At 61.0% G+C, this 16,667-nt stretch overlaps 1 protein-coding gene and 1 pseudogene across 4 annotated transcripts in view; both read right to left on the bottom strand.

Moving 5' to 3' along the window:
* Positions 1-16,667, bottom strand: part of AATK (apoptosis associated tyrosine kinase) — a 43,744-nt gene that overhangs the window by 12,043 nt on the left and 15,034 nt on the right. For 2 of the 4 annotated variants that reach the window (XM_039477017.2, XM_003931657.4), the window contains exons 2-3: positions 4,245-4,378; positions 1,055-1,199 (exon numbers count right to left, since the gene is read on the bottom strand). In XM_039477017.2, the coding sequence (XP_039332951.1) occupies positions 1,055-1,199; positions 4,245-4,378 (279 nt within the window). Of the gene's footprint in view, positions 1-1,054; positions 1,564-2,577; positions 2,597-4,244; positions 4,379-16,667 lie in introns of those variants that run through there. The other 2 variants (XM_074389043.1, XM_074389044.1) reach the window with 2 other exon arrangements.
* LOC141581915 (uncharacterized) lies at positions 10,620-16,402 on the bottom strand (annotated as a pseudogene).

The following is a 16,667-nucleotide window of genomic DNA, read 5'->3' on the forward strand; positions in this document are numbered from 1 at the left end:
GCCTAACTGGGAACCTGCCCTCCAGGAGACGGGGCAGAGCAGGATGGGTGTGGAGGCTCTGGGCCTGAAGCTGGGGCCCTCTCTAGGTCTCAGATCAGTGCCTTGGGCTACTCAGCCCCCAGTGAAGGCCAGGCTCTCAGGGCCCAGCCAGACAGCTCAGAGCAGGTGAGGCAGCCAAGTGGCTCCGTGGTAGCAGGTCCTGGTGCCAGCAGAGCCCCAGTGCGGCCAGCAGGGGCCCCTCCCACTGGCCTGACACCCCTCCTGCCTCCGCGTGCCCAGAAGAGCTGGTGGGGAAGTGAGGGGGGAAGCCCCAGGCTAGAAGCTTCGTGGGAGGGGTCCTGGGATCTGATGGCTCTGGAGGGACCCCCACCCACCACCCAGGCTCCAGGACAGAACTGGGGGTTCCTGAAGCCTGGTTCGCCAGCAGCCTCCCCAGCACATCTGCCCCGTGTGAGTGGTCAACCTGGGACCCTAGGATGGGGGCAGATGGGGGTGTGGCAGAGGCCCCACCTGTACCTGCACTCTGGGGTCAGCCCCACACCGCCACCCCTCTCCCAGCCTGAGTGAAAGGCCCATTCACTGCCCGCCCACGGGGACCCCAGCAGCTCCCCTCCTCCCACCAGGCACAATGGAGCCCGTGTCCCTAAGGGCTGGCAATCAAGGGGGCAGGAATCTTGGGTCAAGCATCCCCAGACTGCAGAAGAGCCCCTCCCCCCAGCACATGGCCGTGTCCAGGACCAGAGCCCGCACTCCCGCCCCTGTGCACGGCAGCCCCTCGGGCACAGGAGGCTGGAGGCTGAGGGCTATCCCAGACCCTGCCAACCCCCAGCTGCCCCCCAGGCCCAGGAGAAAGAGGTGCATGCACCTTTGGCCCACCGTACAGCCTGGGGAATCCAGGGCTGGGCACCTTGTCCACCCACACGCCACCCCAAGCCCTGTGCTACCCCCACTCCAGAGCTGAGTCCTTGGACCTCCCTGGCTCCCCCAGGTCATACCCAACACCCAGCACCTGGGCCTCCAAGGGAGGTGCCCCATCTCCCCACCTGGCACTCACCTGAGCGCCCTGGCTGCTTGGCCATGGGCAGGGATACCTCCGTGAGCGGCAGGACATACACGTCGGGCCCGTTCTGTGCCACGGTGGCCGGGGAGCCCTGCGCCAGGTCGGCCGAATACTCGTCCCCCTCCGCATTCTCAAACTCCTGCAGGCCGGGCCAAGCAGCGTGAGTGGGGCTTCCCCGAGGCCGAGGAAGCGTGTGGCTGGGCTTGGAAAGGTCCTTCCTCCAGGGTGGCACAGAGGTGGAGCCCCTACCCCTGTGGGCCAACGGGCCGCACTCCTGCAAACTGCCCTCCCCTCCGTCTCCTCTCGCTGACCCCCACACCCCCCACCAGGGGCACAGTTGTCCCATGAGGGGCCAGGGGCAGATCCCAGAGCCAAGAGCACCCAACTCAGACTCCAGAAAGGGCGCGACGGGCCGTAGGCACCAGCGCTTCGGCCTGGCCTCAGTTTCTCCATCCCTCCCTGGTGGGCAGCCCAGGCTGAGCCCCACCTTGAGGCCCGAGGACCTACGGGCAGGGAACCAAGGGACAGAGATGAGGGAACTGAGGCCAGCTGGCCCTGCCCATCCAGAATCAGCCCCCAACCCCTCACCCACCCTCGTCCCCAGCAACGCCTCACTCCGGGCCCTGCCTTGGGTCCCGCCCTCCCATGGGGCAGCTTGGGGGACAGGAGTTCCAGCACCCCTTGCCCCACAGTCCTGTGGGAGAAGCCACTAAGTACTCCCACCCCTGCTAGGACAAGGAGCATTCCTGGGTGCCCAGGAGCCAAAAGCCCACCAGCCACCTTCACCCTGGGCAGTCCACCTGCCAGCGCCATCTGCCCTGGCGGCCCTGGACCTTCACCCGGTGGCTGCACCACCTCCCGAGCCCCCGGGACTCCTTAAGAGCCTGTCTCTGTGCAGCCTAGGGCTGGGCCATCCCTGCCAGGCTGCTATTTTGAAATGCAGAGGCCGCACCTGTCTAGGGAGACCCACCCCTAAGTCCAAAGCACCTTCCTCCGCTCGGAGCCACTCTCTGAAATCCTGGGCGCAACTGAAAACAATGGCTCCCTGAGCACTCGGTACAGCCTCTCTGTTCCTCCCCACAACCCCCACTGTGGGGAAACTGAGGCTCAGAGGGGTCAAGGGGCTTTCCAATGGAGCCTGGGCACCCCCCGAACTGGGGAGTCCGAGGACTGGCAGGTTCAGAGGGAGGGAGGCCGTGGCTTCTCACACACTACTGTGGCCTGGGAACACCGCCCTTCCCTGGGCTGCAGACAGAGGAGTGGGCAGCTCTATCAGTACCCCGAGGGGCCAGGCCCAGCCTGTGCTCTCAAGCATACAGCCACTCGGGGATGGGGGATGCAGCCGCTGTGTGGGCAACTGTCCCTCCCCAGGACCCAAGAGACCACCCCAGGAGGCCCCGGGCCCTGGGTGCTCCGATCCCAGCCCCAGCCCACCCCTACCCATCTGGGCTCTGTGGAGGGGCCCAGGACACAGACGCCATCTCTCCCTGGGGTCAGGCCCTGGCTCCAGGCATTACCTTCTGCCCGGGGGCCAGCCGGGTCCTGCCGACGCAGCAGCGTGCAATCAGGTAGCACAGGGTCAGCATTGGGGCTTCCCAGCCCCTTCCCCCCAGCACAGCTCCCCTCCAGGGAGCCTGGCGCAGCCCCCCAGAGCCCGGGAGGGAGCCCAGAGTGGAGGCAGGCCTTCCCGGGGGCACGCTGGTGCTGGAATGTTCCGGGCACCATGTTCCTAAGGAGGTGAGAGGGCGCCGGAGGAGGGGCCGTGGCCAGCGCTTGTGTGGCGCCTTGTTCTCGCAGCTCCCGAGGAGGGGCCACTTACACAGCAGCCCCACACGACCCTCCCGGGCCCCTCCACTCCTACCCCCCAGACCTGGAGGCTCTGGTCTCAGGATCCCAGGAAGGCGCCAGTGCTGCCTGGCCCAGACCCCGGTGCCAGCGGGTCAGGGGCACGTCCCCAGGGCAGAGTGGGGGCTCTGGGCAGGAGCGCAGGCCCTGTAGCTCCCAGGGCCACAGCTCCGCTACCCAGGCACACAGCTCCTCACTGGTTGACGGGGCCTGGGCATCTCAGGGGTCTCTGGAAGGGTGAACGGGCCGCAAATGTGGCCTTTGGAAAAGGCAGAGGCTGAGTTCAGCAGCCTCAGCTGCCGGGGCAGGGGGCAGGGCCAGCTCCCCTGGCCCACTCTGTGTCATGACATACCAGGACAGGGAGGACTCTGGGACTGTCTCTAAAATGGGGGTGACGTGGCTGGGGCACGGGCCACTTAGTGGGAAGGCGCCCCTGAAATACGGACAGTGGGGGCACTGTGCGTACTGCAAACGCCTCCCCCTGCCCTGACCTCTCCTTGAGTGGGAATCTGACGTTGGCCCAGGGGTGGGGCTGCCCCCCCGTGGGCATGTGGACAACCAGAGGTCCAGGCTGGGTGTCATTTGTTCGTCAGCAGGAATGGGACCCGTGGAGGCTCCGGGCGGGGTGGGCAGTGCTGGCTGGGTTCTTAGCTCAGAGCTTTTCTGCCTGGCCCTCCCTGCTACTCAGACTTAGAGCTGGAGGTGGGATGGGGGTTTGTGGGTGGGGGAGCAGTGCTCAGCAATGTCCCTGGCGGGGGTCTTGGCCCTGTGCCTCGGCCTGCAGAGGGGCAGCCTTGCGAGGCCAGGCCGTGCACTTGGCAAAGCCCCCTAAGCAGCCCACAGCGTCCCTCCAGAGGGCACAAGATGCCCCGGGCAAGGTGACTCTAAATGTCGAGAAGGTCCCCGTACCCTGGGCTTCCCTTTGTGGATTATGTCAGCAGGGAGGTGAGCGCCCTGCAGGGGCAGCCAGGGGCCTCTAGGGAGGCCACCAGGAGCCAGGGGCCTCTAGGGAGCCCAGCCCCTCGCACAGCAGCAGCTCCAGAGCCCGACGCCCCTGCAAGGCCATCCTCGGCCTCTCTGAGTGCTCACAGGCCCAGCCCCAGGCTTCAGGGGAGCACCAGGCCACCCTCACAGAGGGCCTCAGAGTCGGAGAAGCTGGGGCAGGTCCCTGAGGAGGGGCTGCGGGGTTCCTAGGCCAGGGTCCATGTGGTCCCCAGGTGGCCCCACAGTGACCACGGCCACCCGGCAGCCCCCTAGGTGGCCCCGGGAGGGAGGGAAGCTCAGGGTCGGGTGGACGCTACGGGACCCCCCGCCAGCTCCCACGGCCCCCAGGCCTCACCTTGAACCCGATGCCGCCCTTCTTACAGCACAGGCAGGCCAGCATGAGGACGATGACAGCTAGGAGCCCGGAGAAAGACACAGCCACCACGGCGAGGGAGGACGGCCAGGACAGCTCGCTGAGCGGGGCGCCGTCTGCGGGACAGCAGCGCGGTGAGGGCGGCCCTGCCCCGGGCTCCGCAGCCCGGCCCGGACTTGCCTCGGCACGCTGACCCCTCACCCCGGTGCGGCCAGAGCCTGCCGTCCTCTGGACACTGGACACTGCTCTGGCCTCGCCAGCGGGACAGGGGGTTGGCAGAGTGTCCAGCTCCCAATCCTGGGGTCACGGACACCCCTCTGAGAGGCCAGGACTGCAGGGGAGCCCCATGTCCCTCCGAAATCCTGGTCACCCCACATTGCTCCTCCGGGGCTGGGACGGGGACACGGACTCTGTCTCTGCCAGACATGGGAGACCATAGTGCCAGACTCTGAACAGTGGAAGCCAAAGGTCCTTGTGGCCTCTGAGGTGCGGGGACCCTGCTGTCCCCGAGAAGGTGGTACTCCCTGTGCCGGGCAGCAGGGCTCCACGTGCCACCCGGTGCCTCCGCGCCATTCTCTTGCCAAACCCACCGCCACGCTGCTCTGGTGCCGTTTCTGCCCCGAGGACCGTGGGGGAACCCCCTTCTGCGGCTGCTGGTCCACAGAGCTCCTCATCCCCGAGGGACACGCAGCACCGCACGCCCCCAGCACCCGAGTGCTAGGCCGAGCCCCGCTTCCAAATCAGGACGGCCGAGCTGAGCCAGGCTGCGAGGAAGCTCGCTCCCTCTACTGCCCACAGGGTGGCACGGTGGGGGCCAGCCTGCCCGTCCCCCGGGCAGGGGAGGGCACACTGAGCTGGTGGCTCCGTCCCCTAAGCCTGCCCTGCCTCCCCCATCCAGCTCCGATCCGTGCCCTTCCCCACGAGCTCTGTCCAGCTGCCCTCCACTCGGCGCTGGCGGTTTTCCAGCCACCCCCAGCGTCTCTTGCCACTGAGCACCTGCAACTTCTCAGTTCCCAATACCCATCCAGACCCCATCACCTGGCCCAGCGCACCCCCCCATCCCTACCCCACTGGACAAGCCAGGAAACAGGGTGCACGGGGACCTGGCTGCCCAAGGCAGTCCAGCTGACCTAGTGTGCTCTGCCAGGGCTGCAGGCTACTGGGGCATCCAGGAAGGCTGCCTGGAGGTGGCGTGAGCTAAGACGGCGAGTGCAGCCTGGGCTTCCTGCGCAGGTCTCCAAGTTGTTCTCCCACCCGCACACGGGGAAGAGGGACCCAGGGTGGCTTGGAGTGAGGACCAGACAGGGCTGTGGGGATGGCGGGGCAGAGGCGGCCAGTAAAGCAATACCTGGCTCACCGGGGCCAGAAAGCAGCTCTGCCACATGTGGAAAAGACCTGACGGGTGGGGCCGTGCTCCCGCCATGCAGATGTCCCGGGCCAGGTTTCCGGGGTGTATGGGCACGTGCGTGAGGACAGCCCACACACCGCGTAAGCCCCCCTGCATTCTCACACCCAAACGGCAGGAACGCAGGCAGGACTCAGCAGCCCCACCCCCACCCCCCGAAGCAGCCAGCGCCCTCCAGGACTGCAGGTCGCCATGGCACCTGTCTCCCAGGCTCCCTCTGGTACCTGCCTGGCAGCAGTCCACTCCCCTCTGCCACCTTCGCCCACACCCTCCTGGGCCCTTCTGGTGGGCCCTTCCCTTGTGGGACACACTGGCTAGTGAAGGAGCCCATCTGTGGCCTTGTGGCTGGACAGGCCGTCTGCTGGGCGAAGAGCTGCTGCAAGGGGCTGGGCCTCAGCCTCCCCCTCAACCTCCCCTTCGGACCCCACCTCAGCCACCCTGGGCTCCCCTCCCATGACCCATCCACTCCCTGGTCCTTCCCTGCATTGAGGCAGCTGGCCCTGGGGCGTGGCCCTCACGTGAGTCTCCTCTCACATCTAGAAGGCCCGGGTGCCAGCGCTGGGCGGCCATGGTGGGTCATTCAGCAGCACGTGCTGACTCAGTGGAGGGCGGAGGTGGGCAGAGGCACCAGGCGGGCCTGCCAGTGAGCACAGGGCCACATCCCTGCAGGTGGGTGTGGAGGGGTGGGGGATGGCCACACAAGCCAGCCAGAGCCAGAGGGTTGCACAGGAGAGACGGCACACCGAGCTTTCCAAATCCACGGAAGTGGTCAGTTTCTGGAGCCCCACCAGTGCCCAGAGCAGCAGAAACCACAGCAGCCCCCATCTAAGGGTCAGAGCCGCTGTCCCAAGCTCCACCCAGAGACCCTCATCATAACCACTTGTTGGGCATGATGGCTCACGCCTGTAATCCCAGCACTTTGGGAGGCCAAGGCGGATGGATCACCTGAGGTCAGGAGTTCGAGACCAGCCTGGCCAACATGGTGAAACCCTGTCTCTATTAAAAAGGCAGAAATTAGCCAGGCATGGTGGCGCGAGCCTGTCATCCCAGCTACACAGGAGGCATAGCAGGAGAACTGCTCAAACCCAGGAGGCGGAGGTTGCAGTGAGCCGAGACTGCACCATTGCACTCCGGCCTGCGTGACAGAGCGAGGCTCTGCTTTGAAGGAAGGAAAGGGAAGAGAAGGGAAGGGAGGAGAGGGGAGGGAAGGGGAGGGAGGGAGGGAAGAGAGAAAGAATCACTACCACCCCACTTTGCAGATGAGGACCCTGGGGTCCACGGAAGTGAGGTGGCTTGTCCAGGACACCAGAGAGTCCAGGCCCTGTTTCCAGGCAGAGGAAGAGGGTCCCACAGCCTCTTAGCTGTAGACTGATGCCTCCTTCAGGCCCACCAGCTCTTGGCCCTGGCTCCCTCAGACAAGTGCGCCTGCACCTCTGCACTCCCAGAGCCCTCTGTGCCCTCCTCAGCACAGCCACCTGCTGCCTGGGCTCGCTGGCTGTCAGCTTGTAAGACAGACCAGGCTCTGACCCCAGATCCCAAGGGCCAGGCCGAGTGCCCTGGGCACCATGATACCTGTTGTAACAATGCAGCACACATACGTGCCCACATGTGTGCATGCACGAAAACACACAAAACATACATGCACACAACACATGCATGCAACCATACTGACCATGTGCACAGACGCACTGTACACAGGCCACAACACAGGAAGATTCATGCCCACACGTGCACACATGCCTATGCATACATACACACCCACATGCGTGCACACAGATGCATGCAGAAATACCTACACGTGCATGCTCACACACATGTACACATGTGCATAGCCACACATGCACACATGCATGCGTGGATATCCACACACATGCACGTCTACACGACCACACATGCATGCTGTTCACACATGTGCACACACACAGGTGTGCATACCCACACGTGCACACACACATGCATGCACACATGCACACACTTCCCATTGCTCAGTCCCCACTACAGGCTTGCTCAGGAGGTATCGTCATCCACATTTTACATGGTGAACACTGAGGCTCAGGGATGTCACAGACACCCACAGGGTGGCCCAGCCCTGTTGGCTCACTGCCCCACTTGCCCCTCCACGAGCCACGCAGCAGGCCCCACTTATCTCCCCAGGACCAGCCCATGCCAGCAGGTGGGGAGGTCTCTGTGGGGTCTGCTTGCCTGTCCTTCTCATTAGTGCCCCCCTCTTCCCAGATGCGACAAGGGATCCCACTCAGCCCGGAAACTCATGCCAGGAAGATACAGTTGCACGTGGCTTCGTTTCTGAAACTTCTTGAAAGCCCATTTAATCCAGCATCCCACGCGTCAACCCTCTGCCGCACACACGGCACAGCGTCCCCCATGGCCCAGCCTGGCCATGCAGTCCACGGTCCTCTCCCAGGCCTTAGGAGAGTCCAAGTGAAGGTCACTTCAAAGCAGACCCCTCAACTCTGGTGAACCCTGCCAGTGCCCTGGCCCTCTGTGGTACTGCTGAGGCTGTTGGAAGCCCTGCCTCCTCTGCAGCTGGGCTGGACAATGCCTGTGGCTTCCCAACACCACTGTCCACGCAAGGAACCAGGGCCTCACCCATGGGGGGTAAAATGCACCAGGATCGTCACCACCCATGAGTCCTCTGTCCACCAGCCTGTCCACTGGTGCTGAATCGGCCACCCCAGGACCCCCTGGGAGTGACTCTATTTCTTTGTGTTTGTTTAGAGGTGGGGTCTCACTGTGTTGTCCAGGCGGGAATACAGTGGTATGATCACAGCTCACTGCAGCCTCAAACTCCTGGCCTCAGGCAGTCCTCCCTACCCGGCCTCCTGCGTAGCTGGGATTACAGGGGTGTCAGACATGTGTCACCTAGCCCGGCTGGTGACTTTACTGCTCCTGCTGCGTCTCCTGGTCAGCATTCTGCCGTGAGGGAGGGCAGGGCCTTCACCCCCACTTTTTTTCTACCAGTGCTCAACACACTACCATTCCCATCTCTTTGCAGCACACTTAGGAGCTCTTTTTCATTCCAGTGAGCTGTAATGTGTTACTATAATTGTTTAGTTTGAGTCTCAAATTGGCCCCGATTCGGTAAGAGGACACCTGGCATACGCGGAATGATGGCTGTTAGAGCTGGCCACCTCCCGATCCCCGAAACATGAGACTCTGGGCACCTTACATGGCAAAGGGACTTCGCAGGGATAGAGGTAAAGACCCGCAGTGGGGCCGTTGGCTCGGATCGCCAGGTGAGCCAGGGTCATCCCGAGAGTCTTTGGATGAGGGAGACAGGAACCGGAGATGAGAGGAGAAGTGACTAGAAGCAGAGGCAGGGCCGTGGGGGAGCTGGGGCCGTGGGGGCCTCTCCCCAGAACCCGGCCTTCCACCGCGTTGACTGTAGCCAATGAAAGTGACTTTGGGCCGGGCCCAGTGGCTCACGCCTGTAATCTCAGCACTGTGGGAGGCCGAAGCGGGTGGATCACCTGAGGTCATGAGTTCGAGACCAGCCTGGCCAACATGGTGAAACCCGTCTCTACGAAAAATACAAAAAATTAGCCAGGCGTGGTGGCGGGTGCCTGTAGTCCCAGCTACTGGGGAGGCTGAGGCAGGAGAATTGCTGGAACCTGGTGGCGGAGGCTGCAGTGAGCCAAGATTGCAACACTGCACGCTAGCCTAGGCGACAGAGTGAGACTCTGTCCCCCCAACCCCCGCAAAAAAGAACAAGTGACTGACTCAATTTCTGACCTCCAGAACCTACAATAATAAACCACGAAACCTATAGTCAGCGGCCACAGCGGCCGCAGGAAGCTCACACAACGGCCCTTTCCAGGGCTCCCCAGCAAAGCCTCTGTGGCCTCTGCCCGGACCCCTGTACCTCCTGGGACACAGGACAGGCCCATCGAGGGTGGGGGTGCCACAGAAAGCTTGGTGGCCCAGCAGGTCCCCAGAGGGTCGGTATCAGTCCTCAAAGCCATGCTCAGAAGCAAGTGGATCAGGCCTGGCACCAGCTGTCCCAAGGTGGGGGTGGTGAAGGCACATCAGGTGTCCACATGTGGCTGGACATTCTGCTCGTCTGCAGGGCAGGTCCAGGCTGACTTCCAGGACTCTGCCAGGCTAACCCTAGAGGCCTCTGGCATCAGTTTCTTTCTTTCTTTCTTTTGGAAAGAGTCTCACTCTGTCACCCAGGCTGAAGTGCAGTGGCATGATCTCAGCAACCTCCACCTCCCTGGTTCAAGCAATTCTCCCACCTCAGCCACCCAAGTAGCTAGGATTACAGGCGCGCGCCGCCATCACTCCTAAGTTTTGTATTTTTAGTAGAGACGGGCTTCACTATGTCACCCAGGCTGGTCTTGAACTCCTGACTGCAGGTGACCCACCAGCCTTGGCCTCCGAAAGTGCTGGGATTACAGGTGCGAGCCGCCGTGCCCAGCTCTTTCTCTTTCTTTTTTTGAGACAGGATCTTGCTCTGTCACCCAGGCTGGAGTGCAGTGGTGCCATCATGGCCCATGGCAGCCTCAACCTCCTGAGCTCAAATAATCCTCCCAATTTAGCCTCCCAAATAGCTGAGACCACAGGCTTGCGCCACCACACCCAGCTAATTTTTACATTTTTTTTTTGGAGATCCAGGTCTCACTATGTTGTCCAGGCTGGTCTCAAACTCCGGGGTTCAAGCCCCTCCCGCCTCGGCCTCGAGTTTCAAAGTTCATATCTATGTGGCCATCGTTGGGCTCTGGAGCTTCGGCACCACTGAGGCTGGGACGGGAGGAGCAGAGCCAGTCAGAGGGAGCTTGCAGGGAGCCAAGAGCAGGGAGGAGGGGGAGGTGCTTGTGGTGGAGACAGCCCCCCCAGAAGGCAGGCTGCTGGCTTCGAGCTGGTCCCACCTTCCTGGGCGTGGCCCCTACCTGGGAGTCTCTGCTGTGCGGACCTGGCCCCACCCCACCCGGGCAGCCAGCCTCCCTGGCCCCATCCCCCGAACTGCACTTCACTTGTAACCACCCCTTCCACGGTGGCCTGAACGCAGTATCTGGTGACCCGCACCCCACCAGGTGGCACTCTCAGCCATTTTACACGTGAGGTGGAGCGGACGGGTGCCAGGTCCAGGCAGTGTGGCCTCAGCTCAGAACACAGGCATGTCTAGGATGGCACTTGCTCAGAGCAGAGCTGGGGGATCCCAGCACAGGGCAGCGTTGCCGGCACGCGGGCCTCCCTCGAAGGCCACAGGAGAGCTCCGAGAGTAGCCCGGCTGAGCCTGAGGGTGGCCTCACAGCCCAAGTCCCTGGCCACACCTGGCTCAGCGGCCCTCAGTCCAGCAACCGGCACTCAGCCCAGGCGGAAGCCCCAGTTCCCAGACAGCCTGTGCGGGACCCTGAAGTCCCGGGACACGTCACCTGACCTGGCCCAGCGTCTACAGGGCTGTCCTCACATCTGGGTGCTCACTGTGGCACAGGGTGGCCCTGGTGAAGGCCAAGAGCTAGGAAGTTTTCTGTGTTGGGTCCAAATGCACTTCCCCTAGACCCCGTCCAGCTCTGCCTGGGGCCATGCAACCCTGCCTCCCACGTCCATGCAGCCGCCGCCTCCCACATCCACGCAGCGCCTGCCCTCACATCCACACAGTCCCCGACTCCCACGTCCACAAAGGCCCCACCTCCTGTATCCGTGCAGCGCCCCCCACGAAGTCCCTCCCTCCAGTGTCCACGCAGCTCCCTCCTTCCACATCCACGCAGCCCCGCCCCCATCCCCATGTCCACACAGCCCCGCCCACGAGTCCAGGCAGCCCCCGCTTCCTGTGTCCACGCAGCGCCTGCCTCCAACATCCATGAGGCTCCCACCTCCTGTGTCCACACCACAAGGTAAGGCGAGGCCTTCACTCTCTCGACCTATACCGCCTCTTCCGGAAGCTTGGCCCTGCCTGCCCTGGGCTCCAGGCCCTGCTCACCCGTCAGACGTCTCTGCCATACCCCGTGGGTGCAGGTGTGACCCCCACATGCCGCTCATTCTGAGGCTCTCCGCCATTCCCACCCACCAGCAGGTGCATCCAGGGTGAGCACCAGGCCCAGGGTGGCCCTGAGTGCTTCCTCTGTCCAAGCTGCCTTCCCGCTGGGGTGGCCAACACATGAAGTGTGGGGTGATCAGGGATCCTGCCCTGCTCGGCCCCTCAGCAAGGCTCCCACCAGGCTGGCTGCCTGTACCCCTCCAGTGGCTCGGGACTCACTCCCCCTCCCACCGAGGCAGCCCCTTCACCTTCTCTGACACCAACAGCCAGGGTCTCTTTGCACAGACCCAGCCTGGCCCACGCCCCCAGAATGCCCCCAGATCGCACAAACAAATGGGTCATGATCAGCAAAGCTGCAGATGGGAGCCTGGAGCTCCCAGGCCAAGGCCCCTTGTCCCCGCCCCCACGCTGTCCTCTATGTCCCCTTCACAGAGCTCTGTGCTGGCCGGGTGTTCACACCTGGGGCAAGGTAACTGAGACCCCGGGGAAAGGGTGGCCACATTGCCCGGGAGGAGCAGGCCTATAGGTGGCCGAGAGGACAAAGTGAACCCTGGATACGACCCCAGGCAGGGCCGCTTCAGCTGGGGCGACGGAGGGGCAGAGGGGCTGGGCAGGGGGCGGGGCGGGAGGCTGGGTGGGGGGCCTGGAGGAGCCCACGGGGCTCCCCTGACAGCCACCTACCCACTCTCAGTGCCACACCTCATTACGTGTCCAGTGTAGCCTTCATGTTATTAAAGCTTCTGTCTTAACAAATCCACACCGGAGAGTGTGTGCAGAGTATGAAAGGCCCCTCGCTCCCGTGAATCACAAGCTACAAAAATCCAGCGTGCTCACTGAAGACGCTGCCTTAGACGGAGTTCCCAGTCCAACGCGCTCATTAGAGACGATACCTTAGACGAAGCTCCCAGGTGAAAGAAGCCAACAGGTTTTAGAAAAAGAAAGCATAGACAGGAAATTTGCCTTTCGAAGGATTAACAGGTCGAAAGCTACAAGAATTAGAACCGCACAGTGCTGGGGCACAAACCCCCCAAAACCTGGGTCTAGGGTCAGGCCGGGCCATGCAGAGGAGTCCACGCTCCACGAAGAGCCTAACCGGGCCAGACGCAGTGGCTCACGCCTGTAATCCCAGTCAGGAGTTCAAGATCAGCGTGGACAACATGGTGAAACTCTGCCCCTACTAAAAATACAGAAGTTAGCCAGTGGGTAGTGGCAGGCACCTATAATCCCAGCCACTCAGAAGGCTGAGGCAGGAGAATCGCTTGAACCCCGAGGTGGAAGGTGCAGGGAGCGAGTCTGTGCCTCTGTACTCTGGTCTGGGCTATCAATAGATTCAGACTCCATCAAAAAAAAAAAAAAAAAAAAAAAAAAGTCTGACTGCATAACTTCAGATTGATTAAATGATTCTAAGTTAGATTACAGCATCTTAAAAGAAAACAGGTATTAGATTTCTGAATGGAGAAGGATTTTTGAGCTAAAAGCAATGGAAGGGTCAGGAAGGAAAGTACCTAAGGCTTTGGGACCATAAAAACGCGCGTTGGATAAAAGCCCTCAGATTATAGACACGCAGCGAACCGGAAAACAAATTACAGAAGAGACAGCAAAGAGCGGTCCCGACTCCACAGAGCACAAAAATCACTAATAAAGACCCCAGACGTGAACAAGGCCGGTGCGGTGGCTCACGCCTGCAGTCCTAGCACTTTGGGAGGCCGAGGCAGGCGAACCACGAGGTCAGGAGTCCGAGACCAGCCTGGCCAACATGGTGAAACCTTGTCTCTACTAAAAATACAAAAATTAGCCGGTTGTGGTGGTGCACACCTGTGGTCCCAGCTACTCGGGAGGCCGAGGCAGGAGAATCACTTGAACCCGGGAGGCGGAGGTTGCAGTGAGCCAAGATCACACCATTATACTCCAGCCTGGGTGACAGTGCGAGACTCCATCTAAAAAAAAAAAAAAAATTAGCTGGGCATGGTGGTACACACCTGTGGTCCCAGCTACTCGGGAGGCTCAGGTGGGAGGATCACTTGAGCCCGGGAGGCAGAGGTTGCAGTGAGCCAAGACTGAGCCCTGCACTGCAGCCTGGTGACAGAGTGAGACTGTATCTCAAAAACAAAAAAACCCACAAACAAGTAAAACTACGTGAAGTCAGCTCACAAATGAGGAAATGCAAATTGCCCAACCCAGCAGGACACAGTGACTCACACCTATAATCCCAGCACTTTGTGAGGCTGAGTCGGGTGGATCACTTGAGGTCAGGAGTTTGAGACTAGCCTATCCAACATGGTGAAACCTTGTCTCTACTCAAAATACAAAAATTAGCCGGGCGTGATGGCACACACCTGTAATCCCAGCTACTCAGGAGGCTGAGGCGGAAGAATTGCTTGAACCCAGGAGGCAAAAGTCACAGCGAGCTGCCAAGATGGCACCACCACACTCCAGCCGGGAAGACAGCGCAAGATCGCCATCTAAAAACCAAACTGACCAATCCACAAGAAGATGTTTAGCCTTGATCATAAAGAAACGCCAAATTATAACACATCCAGCTTCCAGACAGCAGGAGTTTTTAGAAGCCGGTAAACCAGAAGCAGCCCAGCCCCGGCAGTCCGGTGGCGTTAAGTCAGAACAGCCTGGGACCTGACTTCTCTCCAGCCAAGTGATTCCACATCTGGGAATTTAAACCAAGAAAATAACCTAGGCCGGGTGCGGTGGCTCAGTCCTGTAATCCCAGCACTTTGGGAGGCCAAGGCGGGTGGATCACAAGGTCAAGAGATCGAGACCATCCTGGCCTACATGGTGAAACCCCATTTCTACTAAAAATACAAAAAAATTAGCTGGGTGTGATGGCACGCGCCTGTAGTCCCAGCTACTCTGGAGGCTGAGGCAGGAGAATTGCCTGAACCCAGGAGGTGGAGGTTGTGGTAAGCCAAGATCACGTCACTGCGCTCCAGCCTGGAACCTGGCGACAAAGTGAGACTCTGTCTCCAAAAAAAAAAAAAAAAAAAACTTAGTTAGGCATAGTGTCACACACCTGTGGTCCCAGCTACTCAGGAGGCTGAGGTGGGAGGCTTGCTTAAGCCCGGGTGTGGAGGTTGCAGTGCGCTGAGATGGCACCACCGAACTTAAGCCTGGTGGACAGAGACCCTATCTCAAAGAAAAGAAGGTGTTTTGAAGCAATGGGTAGACATCAACGATGCTATGTGAAGGAAAAGCAGCAGGATGTGCATGGCGCCCAGGACCAGGGCGGGAGGGAAACGTGTTTCCGTGACGGAGGGCCTGGTGTGGAGAGAGATACATGTGCATAAACATATCTGATGAGCTTTGGCGTCTCAATTACACATGTTCAAATTAACAAAATCACACACCGTAACCTTTGGGTGCCATTTATTCTCCTCGCTTGTACCTCAGTAAGGGTAGAAACAAAGCTGGACATAGAACTATGTACAAACCCTGATCGCAACTTTGCCAAAAATACAGAAGCTGAGAGAAAATAGCCCAAAGCGTGAAATGGTTTTCTTGGGAGGCAGAAATCGGCTGGTTCATTCTGCACTTCCACATTTTCTACAACAGGCGTTCGCTGCGTTTAGAATCAGACGTGTATAATTTTATCTGATTATCACTCAAACCCGATCCCATCACTGCTGTCTTCAGAGGCCCGCGCTGTGCACAGAGTGGCCTCCTGCTGGGGTCTCCGTCCACACTCCGCCGCCCCGCCACGCTCTGCCTCCCACTCGCTCATCCATCCTGACATACGGTCCCAACACCCTGGCCCCTTGCAAAGCGCCTGGTGTGGCCCTAGGAGGAGCCCATGCCAGTCCACAGGGAGCCCTCCCTGCCCAAGACCTCAGCCCCGGCCAGCTCACAGGGAACGTCGCTGGACCAGTTCCAGCCGCCAGGGCAACTGTCAGGACTCAAAGCCACATGGGGCTCTGGGACCAGATGCCTAGGGATGAGCCCCGGGGGTCCCTCAATAGGAGGCACTGGATGCAGTGTGGGAGGGGACACCAGCACCCTGAGGTACCTGTGGTGTACCTGGGGCAGGGGAGTGAAGGACCACACACACGCACACACACACAAATGCACACGCACACACTCTCATGCACACACACTGACACACACAAATGCACATGCACACTCACACAAATGCACACGCACACACAGGCCCCCCCACACACAAATGCACACACACAGACCCACACACACAAATGCACACGCACACACCCACCCATACGAATGCGCACGCACACAGTCACACACACACACACAGACCCACACACACACAAATGCACATGGACACACTCACACACACACACTCGCTCACTCATGGACACATTTGCACACACACACCCTTGCCCATGTCCACAATTCTGCTCTGAGCCAGCAGGGCCCACACCAGTGTTCAAGGAGCAGATGACCCTGCTAGTGAGGACGCCAGGATGCTTGGGAACAGCCCCCAGCAGGGAGGCCCTCGAGCTGTCCCCAGGTGAGGGAGACTCGGAGACCGGGGGTGGAGGTGCCTTGGCTGGGCCAGCAATGGGGCAGCGATCCAGGCTCTGTCCTGGGTGCACCCTAGCCGGGCTCTGGGTTCAACAGCCCCATGCTGGTGAGCAGAAGGGACAGCCGCCCTGAGAGACACATTCCAGGGCCAGGGCAACCCCGCCAGCCTCCTCCACCTTCTGGGCACCCCCCCTGTTGTCCACGGCCCACCTGTCCCAGGTTGGACCCTCCTCCCCCGAGCTGCAGAATCCCTTCCCTGACCCCAGCCCGTCCCCCACTGCCACAGCCTCCAGCCCCATCACCAGGCCCAGTGGCACCACCCACACCCCATGCGTCCACTGGGCTATCCTGGAGCTTCCCAACCACACACGCTCCCCACGTGGCCCTGTGCCCCTGCTCTCCCCAGCCCTGCAGGAAACCAACCCCTTCCCCCACCCTCTCACCCCAGCCCCTGTGGAAACCCAGCCTCTGATCCCTTGTCTTCTGCCCTCATCCTCCAGCCCCTCACAAG

The sequence above is a fragment of the Saimiri boliviensis genome, chromosome 17 (genome assembly GCF_048565385.1).
Source record: "Saimiri boliviensis isolate mSaiBol1 chromosome 17, mSaiBol1.pri, whole genome shotgun sequence".
Taxonomy (NCBI): Eukaryota; Metazoa; Chordata; class Mammalia; order Primates; family Cebidae; genus Saimiri; species Saimiri boliviensis.